The 18,219-nt window shown below is 29.7% G+C and overlaps 1 protein-coding gene across 1 annotated transcript in view; it reads left to right on the forward strand.

Moving 5' to 3' along the window:
- The window catches only part of Pdcd4 (Programmed cell death 4), a 40,623-nt gene that overhangs the window by 7,890 nt on the left and 14,514 nt on the right, over positions 1-18,219 (forward strand). The window contains exons 2-4 of the mRNA XM_065506761.1: positions 4,045-5,121; positions 5,230-5,657; positions 6,363-6,502. Of these exons, the coding sequence (XP_065362833.1) occupies positions 4,308-5,121; positions 5,230-5,657; positions 6,363-6,502 (1,382 nt within the window). The 5' untranslated portion in view covers positions 4,045-4,307. The remainder of the gene's footprint in view (positions 1-4,044; positions 5,122-5,229; positions 5,658-6,362; positions 6,503-18,219) is intronic.

Here is an 18,219-nt window from a genome sequence, read left to right on the forward strand (position 1 = left end):
AAAAATTCAGACCTAAATATTTATTAGTAGATTCGGAATTTAGTGGCTTCGAAAATACAGGCTGCCTACTTTTCTGTCCGTCTGCATGGTTGACAGACCCTGTTGACTAAAACTGTGTGTCTTGTCATGTGTTTTGCAGTTGTTTAGCTTTTTTTCTCTTCATTACTTTTTAATAAGGATTTGTGAATGTAGTTGTAACCGGTTTAGTTTTGTTTTTGTCTACATTTTGTTGTTTTGTTTGTTGTTTCTTTCATACTTATTCCCTTTTTCTCTTTATGTATTTTGTATGTTTTTGTATTCTTTAGCTTTATTTCTTTTGTTTGCTTTAATGTTTATTTTGCCCGGTTTAACCTTGAAATAATTAAGTACATAAAACAAAATGCGTTGTAAATGAGTTCTTTTGGTTGTGTTTTATTGCAAAATTAACATTTCCTAAGAACTTTTATTACAGAACATTAAATTTAATGCAATTATGAGATTTAAATTTTTTTTTTTAACTTCATAAGAAAACAAAATTTATGAAATAATACAAAATCGAATGCATTATTGTTCTTCTATGGTTTGTAAGAAAAAATGTTGTTATTCATTGATTGTGTGCTTTTTTTATGTAAGAAAAATTGCGTCGCAATATTAAAATCTGTATAGGTACACACACAAAAAATACATACATATTTGTTTTTTTTTTTTTTATAAAATTCGGGGAGGCCAAAAAAACAAAACAATAACAAACGCCACTCTTAAACGTAGAAACAACAACAAAATTCAACAACGAGCATGTCAACGTCAGAATCACTACATATTTAAAACCAGACCAGACATACAGACCTACAAATTGTGTACTTATTCGCACGTATACCCCGATCTCACATCAATAACAACAACAAAAAAACCAAAACAAAAATTATATAAAAAAGAAGAAATTTTGTTATTCATACTTGGTAGGTATATAGAGAAAAACAAAAACAAACTAAAGCTTCACCCAAAATTATACTCGTTTCGTAAATAAGAGTAAACAAAATAAAAACAAGAACAAATACATATTCTGTTTATATGGATATGTAAACAATATGTATGTATTATGTATTTTGTGTAGATATATAACCGGTCTTTAAATTATCACGTACACACCATAATGTACCAAAATATAAAAAAGACAACAAAATAATAAACAAAAAAATTACTATCGTACGATTTTCTTTTTTTTAATCTTGCTTTTACTTTGTATGTTTGTAAATATTCGCCTAAGAATTTTCTGGATTTTAATTTAATTTTTTTTTGAAAAACGTTGCCCATAATGTTTTAAAATATGCATGTAATTGATAGTAAGTAAGATTCTTACCTTTGTGAAGCCTACTTTAAGGTAACCTTTAACTTCATGTATTTAAAGCATACTTTTTGGCTGCTTTACGAAATAGGAAACCTTATTTATGTACTTTCTCACTATATACATAAGTATCTATGGCAAGAGCATTGAAAAAGAAAACAATTCAAGTTTAAAAGGAACGCAATGTGTACAATCATAGCGCATGACCTTGAATTCTTCCAAAAGGGAGTTTCCTTTCAATGTTTTTGTTATTGTTTGTCCAACATGGATTTTTTTGAATATCAAAGTTGGATATTTTTTTAATTCATACATATAAACTACATAACATTTGCTATTTATTTATGTATATACAAGTAAATACATAACAAATTACCGCCACCGGCTTTTATAGCGTTTGTTATGTTTCTATGTTTACGATTTTTTATTGTATGTATGAATAATGTTTGTGTTGTTACATAGCAGCAGCATAAAATTATTGCGCAGCCAAAAAATAAATTCTATTCATTCAAAACAAGACGTAGTTTTTTTTATCAAAGCAAAATTTTTTTAATAGTTTTGTTTACTAAATACATAGGTTTCTAAAAATCTTTAGATCTTATTTATAGTTTTAATAATTAAACTCTTTGGACCATAATCATAGTCAGAAATGAAGTATATTTTAATAGAAATAAAGTCGTCTTTACCATAGACAAGTTAAAGTATATTTTTGACGTTAAAGTCGATTGTAAATATAAAACAAGCTGAAGCTGTTATTAACTCATTTAACAACAGCATCAGCTGTTCTTCGCCATTTAAAACAGTTCTGCAAAAAGTAAAAAAAATTAAGTTACAAGAATTTGGCAGAGATTTTGTAATTATTGAACAGTTATCAATAAAATTAGTACCAACATATTCTAAATATGATATTAATCTTATCTTTTCCATTTTTCCACCACAAAAAACTTTTTTTCTTTAGTTGTCCCGGTTACTTTTATTGTTTACCTTTTTTGGTTTTGGTTTCAATTTTCTATGTCAGCTGTTCAGCGGTGCCACTTGTCTGTATTTTGTTGTATATTTTATGAAAACATTTTCTACATTTGAGGTGGCACCCAGTTTTAAATTTAAAGTTGTTTTTAAAAAGAACCGACTTTAGTGTTTGACTATGATTATGGGCCTTTTTATTTTTAACAAATCACTTAAAAAACTTTAATGAAGAGAAAACGGGTTAAAACTGTATTTAAATCGTATCTATTCTTTACTTATCATAAAATAACAAATATAAATTTGGTACTTTTTTGAAATTCGAACCATTAAGGGATAAAAGTTGTATTTTTTTTGGTACTTTATTCATAAAATATGTTTTTCTCTAAATTGACATAGACATACGAATATTTTATTATGATATCCCACCACGATATAGAAATTTATTTCAATAAAATTTTACCACCGCAATGAGGATCAAAAATGTGCATAAAAAGGGTTAAAAACGGGAAAATAAATATTTTGATAATTTTTTTTAACATTAAATTAACTAACAGGGTGTTATTTGGAACTCGAGTTGAACTACATAGGTGTATATTTTGCCTAATCCGGGTAAACAGCTTGGTCCTTTTTTTAAAACATATTTTCTTGAGCAAATTTTTTTTAATCGTTTGAGACATGTATGTAGCAAAATGTAGTATTTTTAAATTTCAAACTTGACGGCTGTTCAAGAAGGAAAAGTTTTGAGTTTATAGAAGAGAGAGGAGATTGGAAAGATTTTCCTAAATTTCTTCCAATCTCTCCTCTATAAACTCAAAACTTGCTCAAGTAAACTTGACGTGTGTGGACCACATTATTTTTTGCAAAACTCTTCTACTATCAGCTGGGTGTCACCATGAAGTGTAAGGGTACAAAATAATTCTGAGACTCAATATATTTACACAATTTTAGTACAATCTTTAAGTAATTTACATTTTCAGAACATTCTTTTAAACTTTTAAAATTAAAAAAAAAAAAAACAATATAAAGACTTTTGGTATGTATGCCTTGAAATGTTTTGTATAATTTAGCATTTTTTGTTCATATCGTTTTACAAAAATAACATTTAATTATTGACATGGCTCACGAGTTATTCTATAATAATGAATGTTAAGTAGTACGTACGTCTGTCTATATATAAGTTCGAATACATGTAAGTAAGGCTATCAACTTATTAGACATTTTATAGTCACTTGAAGTCAGTAAGAGACTGTTTGCAAAAAAATAAAAAATAAATAAAATGTTAAAGACCGTTCTGAAGGTTTCAGTCGTACTTGCACTCAAGTACTCGTATTTTATTCTACAACACTTTGCAATTCTATTAGATAAAATAAAATAAAACTAAAAAATTATAGTGGCAACTGCCATGCCACAATGCCTTTGCTATTGTGTCGTTGTTGACGCCGCGACTTCGATTGTCGATAATGTAATATTTCTGTCGTATGGTTTTTCAAGATACCTAAGTTGAATTACCTTTTTTCTTGTCTTGTGCATTATTTTACTCTATTGAAAGTGCAATGAAATTTATTTAGTTCTTGCAAAGTTGTTTGTTTATACTACATGTATTGTTGTTTATTTAAATTGTACTAAATATTTTATTTTTCTAAATATAGACAATATTGTTTTGTCAACAAATTGCTAAAAGTTTAGAAAATTTAAAGAAACTGAATTTAAAAAACAATTTTAAATATAAATTATCTTCTTTAATTTTTCAATTTTAGTTTTAAAACTGGATTTCTAAAAACCCTTGTACTAAAAAAGGTTAGACGAAGTAAAAGTAAACTGATTTCTTAAACAAATCTTGCTTTACTTGCTCTGCTCTACCTTTTGTATATAAATCGTAAAAAAAAGCACAAAACCCAATTAGAATTAGCGCATTTGTTTGCTACAGCACCTGCTTAATAATACAAAAAGTACAACTTGTTTCCATAAGTTTATCCTAAAGCAACAAATAAAGAACAGAAACTATCAGTTCAAGCATAAAATGGAGGTAGAAACTGCACGTCAAAACGGTTATGCCGGCAGTAGTGATGGTTCACGCGAAAGCTCCGTTGAACGTGAGCTTAATGGTGATATAAAGGCTGTGGAGCTTAATGGCAGCTCGGGTTCGCCCAGGGGTCAAAATGGTTTGATGAAGAAACCCCATAGCGTAGCTGATAGCCATGATGTACGTATTAAGCGTAAAGCTAAACGTCTTATACAGCGACAAAATAGTCGTGGTGAAAGCAATGGCGCTGCTGGGCTGCCTGCTGCTATGAATGGTCATGCCAAAGATTACATTGTACCCCATCGTCGTTGGAAGAATAGTCGTCGTTCACGTGGCGCTTATGGACGTGGCTTACCCAAAAAGGGTGGTGCTGGCGGCAAAGGTGTCTGGGGTCTACCCGGCTCTGAGGCTTTGGAGGAATTGTACGAAGATGAAAACGATCCCAACTATGATAGTGAAACTAATGATCAGAATATTGTTTTAACTGAAGTCATTCCGGAACTAACCCCCGAAGAGTTTTTCAAATTGGCTGAGCCTATTGTTTTGGAATACTACGAGCATGGTGATACCCATGAGGTGGCTGTTAATTTAGATGAGATCCTAACTGGATTTTTGCGTCCTTATGTTACCAGTGTTATAGTGGAAATTGCATTGGATCACAAAGATTCTCAGCGTGAAATGACTTCGGTCTTAATATCCGATCTCTATGGACGTGTCATAACGGGCAGGGATATTGAGAAGGGTTTCGAAATACTATTGGAGAATTTGCCCGACCTAACTTTGGACACACCTGAAGCACCCACTATATTGGGTAATATAACTAAATCTACCTTTTAAAATTAGTTTTTCAAAATTTAAAAATATTTTTTTCTTATTTTAATATTTGCATCCTATAATTTGTCATTCTTGCTATCTACAGGCAACTTTTTAGCCCGTGGCGTGGCCGACGATTGTATTCCACCGAAATTCATCACAAAACCTGGAGATCATGGTGAATTAAATGAGCATGCCATGACCGCTATACGCCGTGCCGACACCCTGTTGCACATGAAACAGGGTTGGGCTCACTTGGACAATGTCTGGGGCATGGGCGGTCCATTGCGTCCAGTCAAAACTATAACTAAGCAAATGACTTTGCTACTTAAAGAGTATTTGTCATCACGTGATATACAAGAGGCTCATCGTTGCCTACGTGCCCTTGAAGTTCCTCATTTCCATCATGAATTGGTTTACGAGTCTGTAGTCATGACTCTCGAATCATTGTCGCAAACTACCGAGGAGGCAATGTGTGAATTGTTGGCATCATTGGATAAAGCTTGTTTGGTACTTCCAGCTGGTATGGAACAGGTAAGCATTGAGTTACATTCTTTTTATATATAATGATTCAGAATCGTTATATATAGCGGAGTCGATATAGCTATGTCCGTCTGTATGTTGAAATCAACTTTCTGAAGCCCTCCAATTAACTTACATAAATGATTAATACATCAATATATCCGCTGTAGTGCTGGTTCGGTTGCTATCTAAATAGGCCCACAAATTGCAGAGATTTTAGGCCTATTTTTGTATATCTATATCTACTAATTCATTAATATTGACAATATGGATATCAAAGTCATTTCAAATACCTTTCCATAGACGTCATATACATATTGCCATGGAAATTTGGAACGAAAATGGATCAAAACGAAAAAAAAATATTTTTTAAACCTAATTTTTTTGTTCACCAAAATATTTTTTTACCAAAAAAATTTTTCACCCAAAAATTATTTTTCACCAAAAAAAAAAAATTGTTGGTCCACAATTTTTTTTTAACAAAATATTTTTTTTTACAAATAATAGTTTTCAATCTTCATACATTGGTGAAGGGTTAATAAGATTCGGCACAGCCGAATGTAGTTCTGTTGCTAAAAATATAGAATTAGTTTTAATCCCGATTTTCACAACCTATAGTCATACAGACAGTTGTTTAAAAACTTTGTTATCCACTTCATTTTGTTTTAAATTTTAATTGTTTTGGTATTTCTTCTTTTTTTTCCAACTTTTTTCAAGGGTTTCATGCGAGTTTTTGATGATATGGCTGATATTGTTTTGGATGTGCCACTTGCTTATATTATATTAGATCGTTTTGTGGAACGTTGCAATCGTGCTGGTTTTATAACTGATAAGATTTTAAGTAACATGCCGTCTAGGTAAGTGTTTTTACTTCTTTAATTTATAAAACTCTTAGACCCATTTTCTCAATCTCAGGTTATTTTTATCGTGACGATATACTGACAGTTCTAATACAAAAATTATATTCACCCCTATCGGCAATAAAATGTGAAATTTTGTTCCCATAAAATATCCATTTCCCTCGAAGGGAAAATTGCTATCGTGATATTCCCATGAACGAAAAAAGGAAAATATTTCATGTGGAATATTGATTCGCGATAGGGGTGATTAATTGGAAGAAATCGTTACGAAAAAAGATAACTAGTGATTGAGAAAATGGGGCTTACAAAACAAAGTAACAGTGATTTCTAAGGATTATTCGGAAAAGTATGGCAAATTGTTTGTGATTTCTTTATATTATTATATTTGAAAATTATGTTAATGCTTTAATAAGACCCAGAATAATACACACCAACTTGCAAACGGATATTCGTTGAAGTGGATACCGCATCAAAAGCTTATGTTGTCATCTTGATGTTTCAATATCCTGAAAGACTTCCGATGCTATCGTAATGATATCCAGGACATCATCCCAATCGGAATAATTTTCCCGTGAATTTCTGGTAATATTTTTTTAGAAATTCCAGGACAATTTTTTTCGTTACTAGAATTTAGATAATATGATATGAATAATAGTGGTTAAATTCGTTTATACACATTCCGATTTAAAGAAGTTCTCTTTCGAAACGAATTACGTATTTTTCGAACCTACTACCCTGGTGTACTTAAGAGCCATTTAATGAAGTTTTCCTTTCACTGCCACTTAAAGGTTTAATACAAATTAAACATCTGTTTTCTCCTCAACTACTATCACATTGTATTTCTCTTATCACCACCTTTGGGGTGTTTGGTTGTAATTTAATACTGTTATCGCCTCTAAACACTGAACGAAAGAGGCATTAAACTGCAAACTAGACGGGATTTATACAATGTAGTAAATTACTTATTTGTAAATATAATAAAACTATGACCCAATTTTTGTTTACCTCAGTACTTGTCTTAATTATGCAAAAAAAAAATTAATCGTTTATTTATATATTAATTTTATGGATGAGTGAGTAAACAAATTCAAATGTCGAAACATAATAAAATAGATAATTTATCGAAAATACTTGTTATGATAAAAATAAAATGATGAAATGAAAAACACTTGCAATTTCATTCACCTCAAATAACATTGAAAGATACGGTTAAAGGAAAATACAGTAAATGTGACAAAACACTTAAGAATTAAGAAGAATGTTAAAGATATGTATTATTTTTATCTATATTTTTTAATTAAATTAAAAAGAACATGTGTTTTTAAAAGATGAATGCTTTGTCATGCATTCTTTGTTGGTTGAAATGCAAAATCATTTGAATTTGTTAACGTTATTAACGAATTTTAAAAGTACGAGGGTGACTTTTGGAATTTCCCGGATTTTAACTGAAAGGGTAATACTGCTCCTGTCAACAGGCATCCTCAGTAGATTCCTGTCAAAATTTTAAAAAGCCGCGTGATTTAGTTTACGTTTGACAGCCATTGATAGAAGACTACATCGTGACTTGAGGAGAAATTGGAAAAAAGTGAATTTCGTCTGCCCATTAAGCATTATTTTTTGCGGGAAAAAAACCATCACTCAAATAAAGGCTAAGCATGATAACTACTATGGGAACTCTGCACCATCAATTTCAATGAAAAAAATGGTTTACTGAATTTCGTTGTGGCCGTACAAGCACGGAAAATGCCGAACGTTCTGGACGCCCAGTTGAGGTCCCTACACATGAAACAACTGAAAACATTTCGATTGTGGAAAACATAGGCATCTCACATGGCTCAGTGGTTTCAATTTTGAATGATCTATTGGGTATGGGAAAGTTTTAAGCAAGTTTCCATGACAAAAATCCATGAATAAGGCTACGAAATGCTCCCTCTTACGCCATATTTGCCGGATTTAGTCCCGAGTGACTATTTATTGTTTCCAAACCTGAAGATATTTGACTCCAACGATGAAATAAATCATCTCACAAAATATATCTATTTTGATGACCTCGACACATTTTTTTGAAATGGATAAAAAACTGACGAAACGTTGGACAAAGTGTAGAGAGCTCAAATTTAAATGAAGCTAAAGAATTAGTCGTTTGGGAATGATTAATTGATTCGAAGCTCTGCACTTGAAGTCGTAATGAAGTTCATTTATAATACCCGAACAGTATCACGTTTGGATTCGATGTAAGAAACCGGCTGACCATAGTCGTGGCCCTTGTCCACGTCCGCGGTAGAGAAAGGCAGTTATTGTGTAATTAGATTCGAAAGATAACCTTTTCGAATTTGTATAAAGCATACAAATTCAAATACAAAATAACCCCCCAGGGCAAAGTCAGAAGAGAACTTATGCAGAAATTATTTAAAAGTAAATTCAATATCCTCGCATGAGTACCCATCAAACAGTGCCCTGTCAACAAAGCTACCAGAACCCATAGCCGATCCTTTATAAGCTGTATACTCTGAAAGTGGTATGCACCACACTGTTACTTGTTTGTCTTTTTATTGTAATTTTAACAAAGTCCTATTTTTGCGATCATACATAATATATTCTGTCCGTATGTTGGTTGAAATCAACATTTTTAAATCCGCAGATTTCTCAGATTAAGGGCCATTATTACAACTTGCCGTTATAGTTATAGTTAAAGATAGCTTTAAGCAATAGAAAAAGGTAACTTTAACTATAAAGGCAAGTTGTAATAATGGCCATAAATGGTACTACTTGTAAGTTTTTCAAAAATAACTCGGTACTGTCTTTTTTAATGTTCTTTTAATACAACTATTTACATGCTACTTTTTTATGACAAATACGTATAAAATAGCACCTATATCACAGAACCTTCAGGGGTCACACCATAATTGAATTTGAAAATGTTTTCTTTAAGACGCAATTTCGAATATAATATTTCGTTTTAAAATCATTATTTATGTTTAAATGTCACTTGTTTTGATGTTGAAACTTAAAGGAAGATTTCGAATTCGTATAATTATTAAAATTAATAGTAAACAACAACATTTAATAAAACACACTTTGTGCATATATACAACTATCGATATCAATTTATATTTTTGGATTGTTTAATAATATATTAAAAATTAAAAAAATAGCACACACGCTTCTTAGCATGGTCAATATTTTTGTTGGATTTTTAAGAATTTTGTTTTTAAATTCGAAACAAATTGCTGACCTAAATTTTGTTTTGTTTATAAACAAATCTATTTTATCTGAATTTATAACATAATACAACAAGTTTTATTTTCAAGGCATATTGGTTTTTCATTCACAGCCAGAGCATAAACTACATTGACTTGATAATGTCTCATAAATGAATTTTATTTACTTGTTTGTTTTAATTAAAATGTATTAAAATTTTAATAAGTGTATTATTTATCAATCTAACCGCTATACACACCCTATATGTATTTTTTTTTTAAATATTTTTATAAATACATGCGTTATTGTTAAACAATAACATCTGATTAAAAAAAAAACCGGCAAAAATAAAATTTAAAACATAAACAAATAATAAACCATAAATAAAATGATAAAGTAAGGAAAAAAAATATAAACAAACAATTGCGTCGTAGAAAATAAAATGGCTATAAAAATAAATTCACCATCAAACATTAAGAAAACGAGACGAACTCATTTATACTGCAATACATTCATTCGAAAGTCACAATTAACCCACAAATGAGCATGTGGGACATTTTTGAGAAAGAACTAAGTTAATAAATTAAAACTTTATTTTTCTCCCCTTTGCATATTACCTAATACTGTTATCGTATAATTATTATACTTTATATTACAATTTTTTTTTTTTTATTGATTATTATATTTTTTTTAAAAAATTTTAGTATTTAATTTCTATTCTTACTATGTATAATTTTTTTAATTTTATGTAATTAATTTTTTCTGAGTGGAATATGAATCATATTTGGCCCTAAGGGCTTGATTCTAAATAAATGAAAATAAATAAAAATAAATAAATGTAAAATTTTGTACAGAATTTGAAAAATTCCTTCCACCAAAGTATTCCTTAAGATAAAATAAAGTATTCCTTAAGAAATTATTTCAGTTGAAACTAAATTTTTTGTGATGAAATTTTTTTTTGTGAAACAAAAATTTGATGAAATAAAATTCGGGGTAAAAAATATTTTTTTTTCACAATTTTGACTCATTTGAAATGTCTATTATCAGTTTGGTGATTCGGTAAGCTGATCTCAACATAAAGATGGGCATGCCAATATATACATTATGGAGTCCCAAATGAAAAATTATAAACTTATCATCAATTTTATGTTTGACAGCCATTGAATTTCGTTTGCTTAAATAAAGGTAAAAAGTTTAAATTTCGTTGTGAACGTACACGCACGTAAGACGCTCAGTTGAGTTCTCTACTCCAGAAACAATTGAAAAAAATCACGATATGGTGTCAGACGATCGATGATTGATAGAGCGAGAGATTATGGAAGCCATAGGCATCTCACATGACTCATCGGTTTCAATTTTGAATAAACAATTGGGTATGAGAAAGGGTACACAAATGTGCAGTTTCCATGGCAAAAATCCATGAATTAGGCTACGAAATGCTCCCTCTACCGCCCTATTCTCCGGGTTTTTTTTTATGTTTCCAAACCTGAAGAAATTTCGCGGCGGAAAGAGATTTGACGATGAAATTATCTCACAAAAAATACCTACATATTTTGATGACATCGACAAATCTTATTTGACGAAACCTGCATTTAAAAAAAAAAATATTTTTTTACCCGAATTGTTTTTTTTTTCACCAAAAAAAATTAAAAATTTGAAAATTTTTAAAAAAAAAATTGAAAAATTTAAAATAACAATTCGAAAAAAAAATTTCCAAAAAATTAAAAAAAAATTATTTTTTACCTAAAAATATTTAAAATTTTTATTTTGAAGTATAATTTGGCGTAGGGAATTAAGATTTTAGTAAATTAAGATCAAATTGAATTAATTAATTTGAAGCTCTGCACTTGTGGCCATAATCTGGTTCCTTCATAATATCCAAACAGTATCATGTTTCGGTTCGATGTAAGAATGAACGAATCCATTTTCTGAATATGCACCCCCCATACATCTGTCATTGTCGCGATCCTAGTCCGCGGGAGAGTATGAGAGTTATTGTGTAATTCGATTCGAAGAAAAACTTTTTGAATTTCTTTGTATAAAGCATTCAAATTCGAATACACAATGCAATAACTTCTACAGAAAACAGTGCCCTTTCCCAGACCCCATAGCCGATCATGTGTAAGCTGTATAGTCTGAGAATACAGACAGGATTTTTAAAGACAGATTTGTATACCCTTCACCATTTTCTACTTTCTCCTCAAGTCACGATGTAGTTTGCTATCAATGGCTGTCAAACACAAACTTGATGGCGCAGCTTGTTCAACTGACAGATGCCTGTTGACAGGAGCAGTGTTGCTCTTTCAGTTAAGAACCGGGAAATTCGAATAAGTCGCGGAATTATTGATTTCAATTTATGTTAATTCAAATCTAATACAAATTGAATTAATCAATTTTTTTTCTACATTGAATTTGTTTTTGTTGTATTTTAAATAATTTGCAAAATTAATTGAAAGAAATTGACTTAAGCCTATTTATTATGTATATTAGATTTGAATTTGGTTTTGAATTGTGGTTTTTGCAATAAGGAATAAATTCTATAAAAAAGAATTCTTAAAGAAATAAATTCAATACCTTTGGTGAACTAAGGAATTAAGGCAACGAATTAATTCGTGCTGACTGGTTTAATGGAATATTTAAAAGATTTCGAAAATTGAATTGAATTAAGAATTTAATGTGAGATATGCGTTTTTAACCTAACATAACTTGGATTCTAAACATGTTTTAAGATTCAATCCATTCCATCTGTTTATTTCTATAGCTTCTATATTTGTTTATAATTTGCTAAAATAATTTTCGCGGGTTAAATACAAAATAATAGATACTAATTATAATTAAATCAACACACACGAGAGAGTGAAAAAAACCATATACCGGCAAAATTTTCAACGAATATTACATAAGCAAAAGAATTATTTTTAATTTAAACAATTTGTTGTTTTTATTATTATAGCAAGCAGCTGATGATGTTATTCAGTCAGATTTGTTTTTTTTATTTTTTGTTAAATAATTATTGTTTATTATGAGAATTTCTTTATTATTGTTGTCTGTTTTCCTTATTTTGCTTTTAAAGCCGGTAAATTATTTAATTTTGAATTGTTTATGTAGTTGTATTTATATTTGCTATTTGTAATACCTTCTTTCTTGTTTATTGTGTTTGTTTTTCTATAAAATATTTTTTGTATTTTTTTTTTTTGTTTAACTTTTTGCAAACATTTTTAAATTAATTGCCTCTTTTTTTTTTGTTGTGTTGTGGTTGTATATTACATGCACTCAACTTTATTATTATTATTGTATTTTAGTACAATGTTGTACAGTTGTGTACATTGTTGAATTAGAGTTGCCGGAACTTGATCGTTTACTAAAGCGATAATATATATAATTGATATGTTGTTTCATATTAAATGACTCTCGCTATAAACAAAATAAAAAATCACTAGATTTTAATAAAAGAAAAATTAATTATTCAATTCGATTTTTTTTATTTGTACTTGGGTCTCTGTAGTGAACCAACAAACATTGGAAGGGATTTTTCAAATATTTTTTGCTCAACAAGAATGTATTTTGTTATTGAGAGAAGAAATTATTAAGAAACAAGTTTTTATGGACGCACTCCTTACCTTGAGAGGTTGGTTGACCTTTAAATTTCTGTTGTGAGTTCAATACTTTTAAAGTACAAAGGAATTAATTGTTATAAATGGGTTTAAGGAATGATTAAGAGATCAGAATTAATTAAATTTTGAAAACTGAATTAGAAATATTTAAACCAAATTATTTAAAAATGAAAGTTTTTTTCTTAGAATGTAAAACTTTTCCCACAATAGATTCTAATAAATTGAAAAGCTGTTTAGTTTTAGAAATGAAAATTCCAATGGCAACACTTTCACTAGACACAATCGTATTATTGTTGCGCATATACTCATACTAATACTTGGAAATAAATATTGCATTAGTTTTGGTATTTTCAAATATTACACAATAAAAATGTCTTGTCTTGATTTTGTTTATTTTAAGTAGACAGCCGGCAAAAACTTATTGCAATACTGTAATTTGTGTTTTTTTTTTGTTTGTGAAATGTATATTATAGCTATAATATATAATAGAATAAAGTAAAATAAATTCTTAATAATGATAATTTGAATTTAAATATTTAAAACTCATTCAAGGCTAAATAAAATTGTATTGTAAAATAAACTTTTTTTTAAGGAATAAATTATTAAAATATTCATAATCAATTTTTATATAAAACAAGATTTCAAACAAAATTTGTTTAATTAACCTTTGATAAATTTAAAAATATATTATGAATAAAGTTTAAATATTTAGAGCCTGTTTTTTTTTAAAAAAAGATTATTATAACATTAGAATCGTTAAAATAACTAAAGAATTAAAAATATGATACATAAATGAATTATAAAAAAAAAATATTTTTAAACCAATCTTTTATTTAAATGCTCTAAAAAGAAGAAAACAAACATTAAATTAAATAAAACTATTTATTACAATGTTGGAATGGAACTAAACACAATCAGATTGGGTTGGCTACCAATTTGTGTAATTGTGAAATGATAATATAAAAACGAAAATTAAGTTTTTTTTCATTTCACCGTTTCATAGACCCAGATTCGACCTCCAGAAGAAGGCTGAGCCGAGCCGCCGATAAATTTTAAAAGCCGCCGTTTTTTATAAAATGTTCGTAGTAATTTCATAACATTTTCGGAATTTTACTTTTTGAATTTTTAGTTATTTAGAATTTGAGTAATTATTTTTTAGTCGGCTGACAGCCGGCTTTGAGCCGTCGCCGACCTTTTTTTTGAGTCAGCCTTCGTCTACGTGAAATTTAGTCGGCGCATATCTTTGCCCACTGGGCACTGTAACATACAGGAAAATAAGATAGCAGATGAACTGACTAGACCTGTTCTACGACAGCCGGTTCTACGCACCGGAATGACCCGAGTTCACTCGACCAAGGGCTGTCAACTCAGTAAACACTGCTGCTACAACAACAACAACAAGACCTGGACTATATTAATAGAGACTGGGAGGTTAAATCTCCTATATGCCACTACTATAGGTTGATATTCCAAAAATTTCGGGACTCTACGAACCAATCCTGGTGTAGTTGGACAGACTGCAGGGTGTCCATGGATATTTGGCCAAAGTTGAATGCAATGGCAACCATATTACTAATTGGGTTGGATAGCAAAAGTTTCAAGTCTTTAGTAGGCGTAATAACCGGTTACAGCTTAATTGGAGCCTTCATTGGTAAATTGGATATGGGCGCACAGGACTTCTGTATGTTGTGGGAGGATATAGATGAATTTGAAACAGTAGAATATATTCTGTGTAACTGTCCTAGATTACATGCTCTCAAGCTAAAATGACTAGTGGAAAGATACCATGATGAACTTTGGAATATAGCTAGATATGATCTAGATAATCTATTAGACTTTATCAGTTGAATAGGCTGGCTATTTTCAGGGACCGTAATGGTTATAAGTGATATCAAAAAAGTTATTTTGTGACTTTAAAAATAAAAATTTATCACAAACAGTTATTATTCAACGTATAAATAAAAGTTCACATGAAATTCTTAAAAAAGAGTCATATAAAACCTCATTTTAGGACTTTTATTTTTCCCGTCAGAAAATAAACAAAACTCAATTGAGGAGTTTTATTGTTTCCGTCATAAAATAAAGGTCATTTGAGGAGTTTTATTTTTCCCGTCAGAAAATAAAACTCATTTTATGTAAATTGACACATAAAGCTTGCCGCTTTTCAGATCATTACAATTTGTAAGGCACCTTGCATTGCAATTGAATAACTTGTCATTAAAATAAAATCAAGTGGGATTTTAATTTCTTATTGTTTGATTCCTATCATGAAATTGTTGTTTTTTTTTTTTCTTAAACAAACAAATTACTACAAACGTTATATCAGATAGACTCAATAAAGAAAGTAGAAACCAAACGTCAAAAAATAAAACTCCTCAAATGACTTTTATTTCATGACGGAAAAAATAAAACTCCTCAAATGAGTTTTTTTATGACGGCTATTTAATAAAACTCCTTTTTTAAGAGTTTCATGAGAACTTTTATTTTAATAAAACTCCTTTTTTAAGAGTTTCATGAGAACTTTTATTTTTACGTTGAAAAATAACTGTTAACTTTGGAGTTGAGATAATTTTTTTAATATCATCATAGCTGCTGAAAGAGCACGTCAATACGAATCTATTGGTATATAACAGTATAGGTCTCCGTTGACTCTAATATAGAGATTTTTTTAATTTCAAATTTTCTGAATAACCGTTATTTTTTTTTTAGAATCCTCAAGATTTAACTATTTTAACAGCTTGGAAATGTTTGATGAATTTTGATCGAATAATTTTTGAACCCATATCTCAATATTTTCTTGCAAAATAATTCACATAGTATGACAAATAGGAAACGACTTGAATGAATTTAGGCATAAAATGTGATACAAATGAATTCAAAATAATTAAATTAAGAATTTAAAAAAATATGCTGTTAATATGAAATTTTCTATTTATTAATTTTAATATAACTATTAATAATTTGTTTTATTCATTATGTTTTTCAGTTTTCTTTATAATTAAATGAACATTTATAAACATTTTATTTTATTTTTCTGTCCATCAGTAATTTCTATTGCAATATCTTGTAACCGTCTTAATAAAATTCACAGCACGTAATTTATAAATACACTAACAAGTTTTAATTTAAAAAAAAAATGTTTATTGTTTGTGTGACAGTTGCATTTTTTGAGTTTTTATTACACAGAAAATTTTCTGAAGAAAGGATTGATGATTAAAGTACGCATGTATTTGTAACTTTATATTATGAAAATCTGTTGTTAAAGAGTTAAAAACAAAGAGAGATAACAGCGATTGTATTATGATCGATAACAAGATTCCTTTGAAGAAAAAAATTATAATTTCTTGCTAGTATTAGAATAAATAAATTTTAATTTAGTTTTTACAATCTTTATATTAATTAAAATATAAACTACAACTACTATTATAGATGAACATATTTATAGGAACCATCGCAGTTATACGTTTATTCAAAAAGACAGAAGAGGTTAAGAAATTAAAAGTAAAAATTAGTTTTATTGTTAAAACTGCATTAGCACTTTGTAAAACCCATTATTATTAATAACACGATCTCATTTGCGGTTCAAACTTTCAATCAACTTTTGAATTTATACTTTAGGTGTTGCTTCTTGAATTTCCTTCCAAAGGTCGTCTGTATTTTGTTTTAACTACCTTGACCAGTTTCTTCTTATCGTTATTCCACAGGTTTACTATGAGATTAAGTTCTGGACATTAGGCTGTCAGTCCAGAGTTCTAATATTTTCTTTTAAAAACAACTTCTTCACAATTTGTGAATGTTTTGGATCATTATCATACATAAATGTCACAAGATAATGGGATATTTTCAAACGCCAAACATTTTTAAGGCAAACAAATATTGAAATCGTTTAATTTTACCATCGATTTTTACGGCAGGATCCTTCAATGTTTTCTGTGTGTACTTAACATTTAATGATTGGTTTTTAGGTCGATGTACAATAGTTCTACCATCCAGGACAAATCGATTTACTTTGGTTTAATATATTTGAAGTATATTTATCCAATAGGATAAGGTTTTCTATTTTCAGAATTTAATTTTTAATCGAATTTTGTGCCAACAAAGCGTCATTTGCGGTAATGTTTGCTTTACTTCCTTAATTTAAAGAAAAAGTGCCATCGAAGCATACTGATTGCTCACAGAGGCTTTTGGTGAATGTGTTTCATAGGTTTCAGATGTGGTGATTTTGTCACGGAAGACAAAGATCACCCAGGCCAGCCAAAAAAGTTTAAAGACCAAGAATTGGAGGCATTACTCCATGAAGATTGTTGTCAAACTCAACAATAGCTTGCAAGATCATTGGGAATTTCTAAATCAGCAATTTCAAAACGTTTTTAAATAGCAGGATTCATCCAAAAGCAGGGAAATTGGGTATCATACGTATTGAAGCTGAGAGACCTTCAAAGTTGATTTTGTATGTCTGAAATGCTGGTGAACGCTATGAAAGAAAATCATTTTTGCACCGAATCGTTACTTGCGATTAAAAATGGATCCATTTACGATAACCCGAAGCGTAAGAGATTGTATGTGAAGCCCGACCAACCAGTCGAATCGACACTACGTTCCCACGACAATTGGAACTTCGCTACGGAACGAACCGATTCCAAATCGGTCAAAGATTGTTAACTCAGCAACAGCTGGATCAAGCTGAAGTGTTTTGCCCCAGGAAAGAACTTCCAAAACAGCGGAACTGTTACAACAACAACACCAAAGCCAAATATCAATGGGGCTAAGGAAATGCTTTGTATTTGGTGGGACTGTTATCAGCTTCTGAAATATTTCCAGACCATCACTGGGAACCTGTACCGAACGCAACGTATTCGTTTGAAGCGAGTATTGGCCGAAAAACGGCCAGACATGTAA

This window comes from Calliphora vicina, chromosome 4, assembly GCF_958450345.1.
Source record: "Calliphora vicina chromosome 4, idCalVici1.1, whole genome shotgun sequence".
Classification (NCBI taxonomy): domain Eukaryota; kingdom Metazoa; phylum Arthropoda; class Insecta; order Diptera; family Calliphoridae; genus Calliphora; species Calliphora vicina.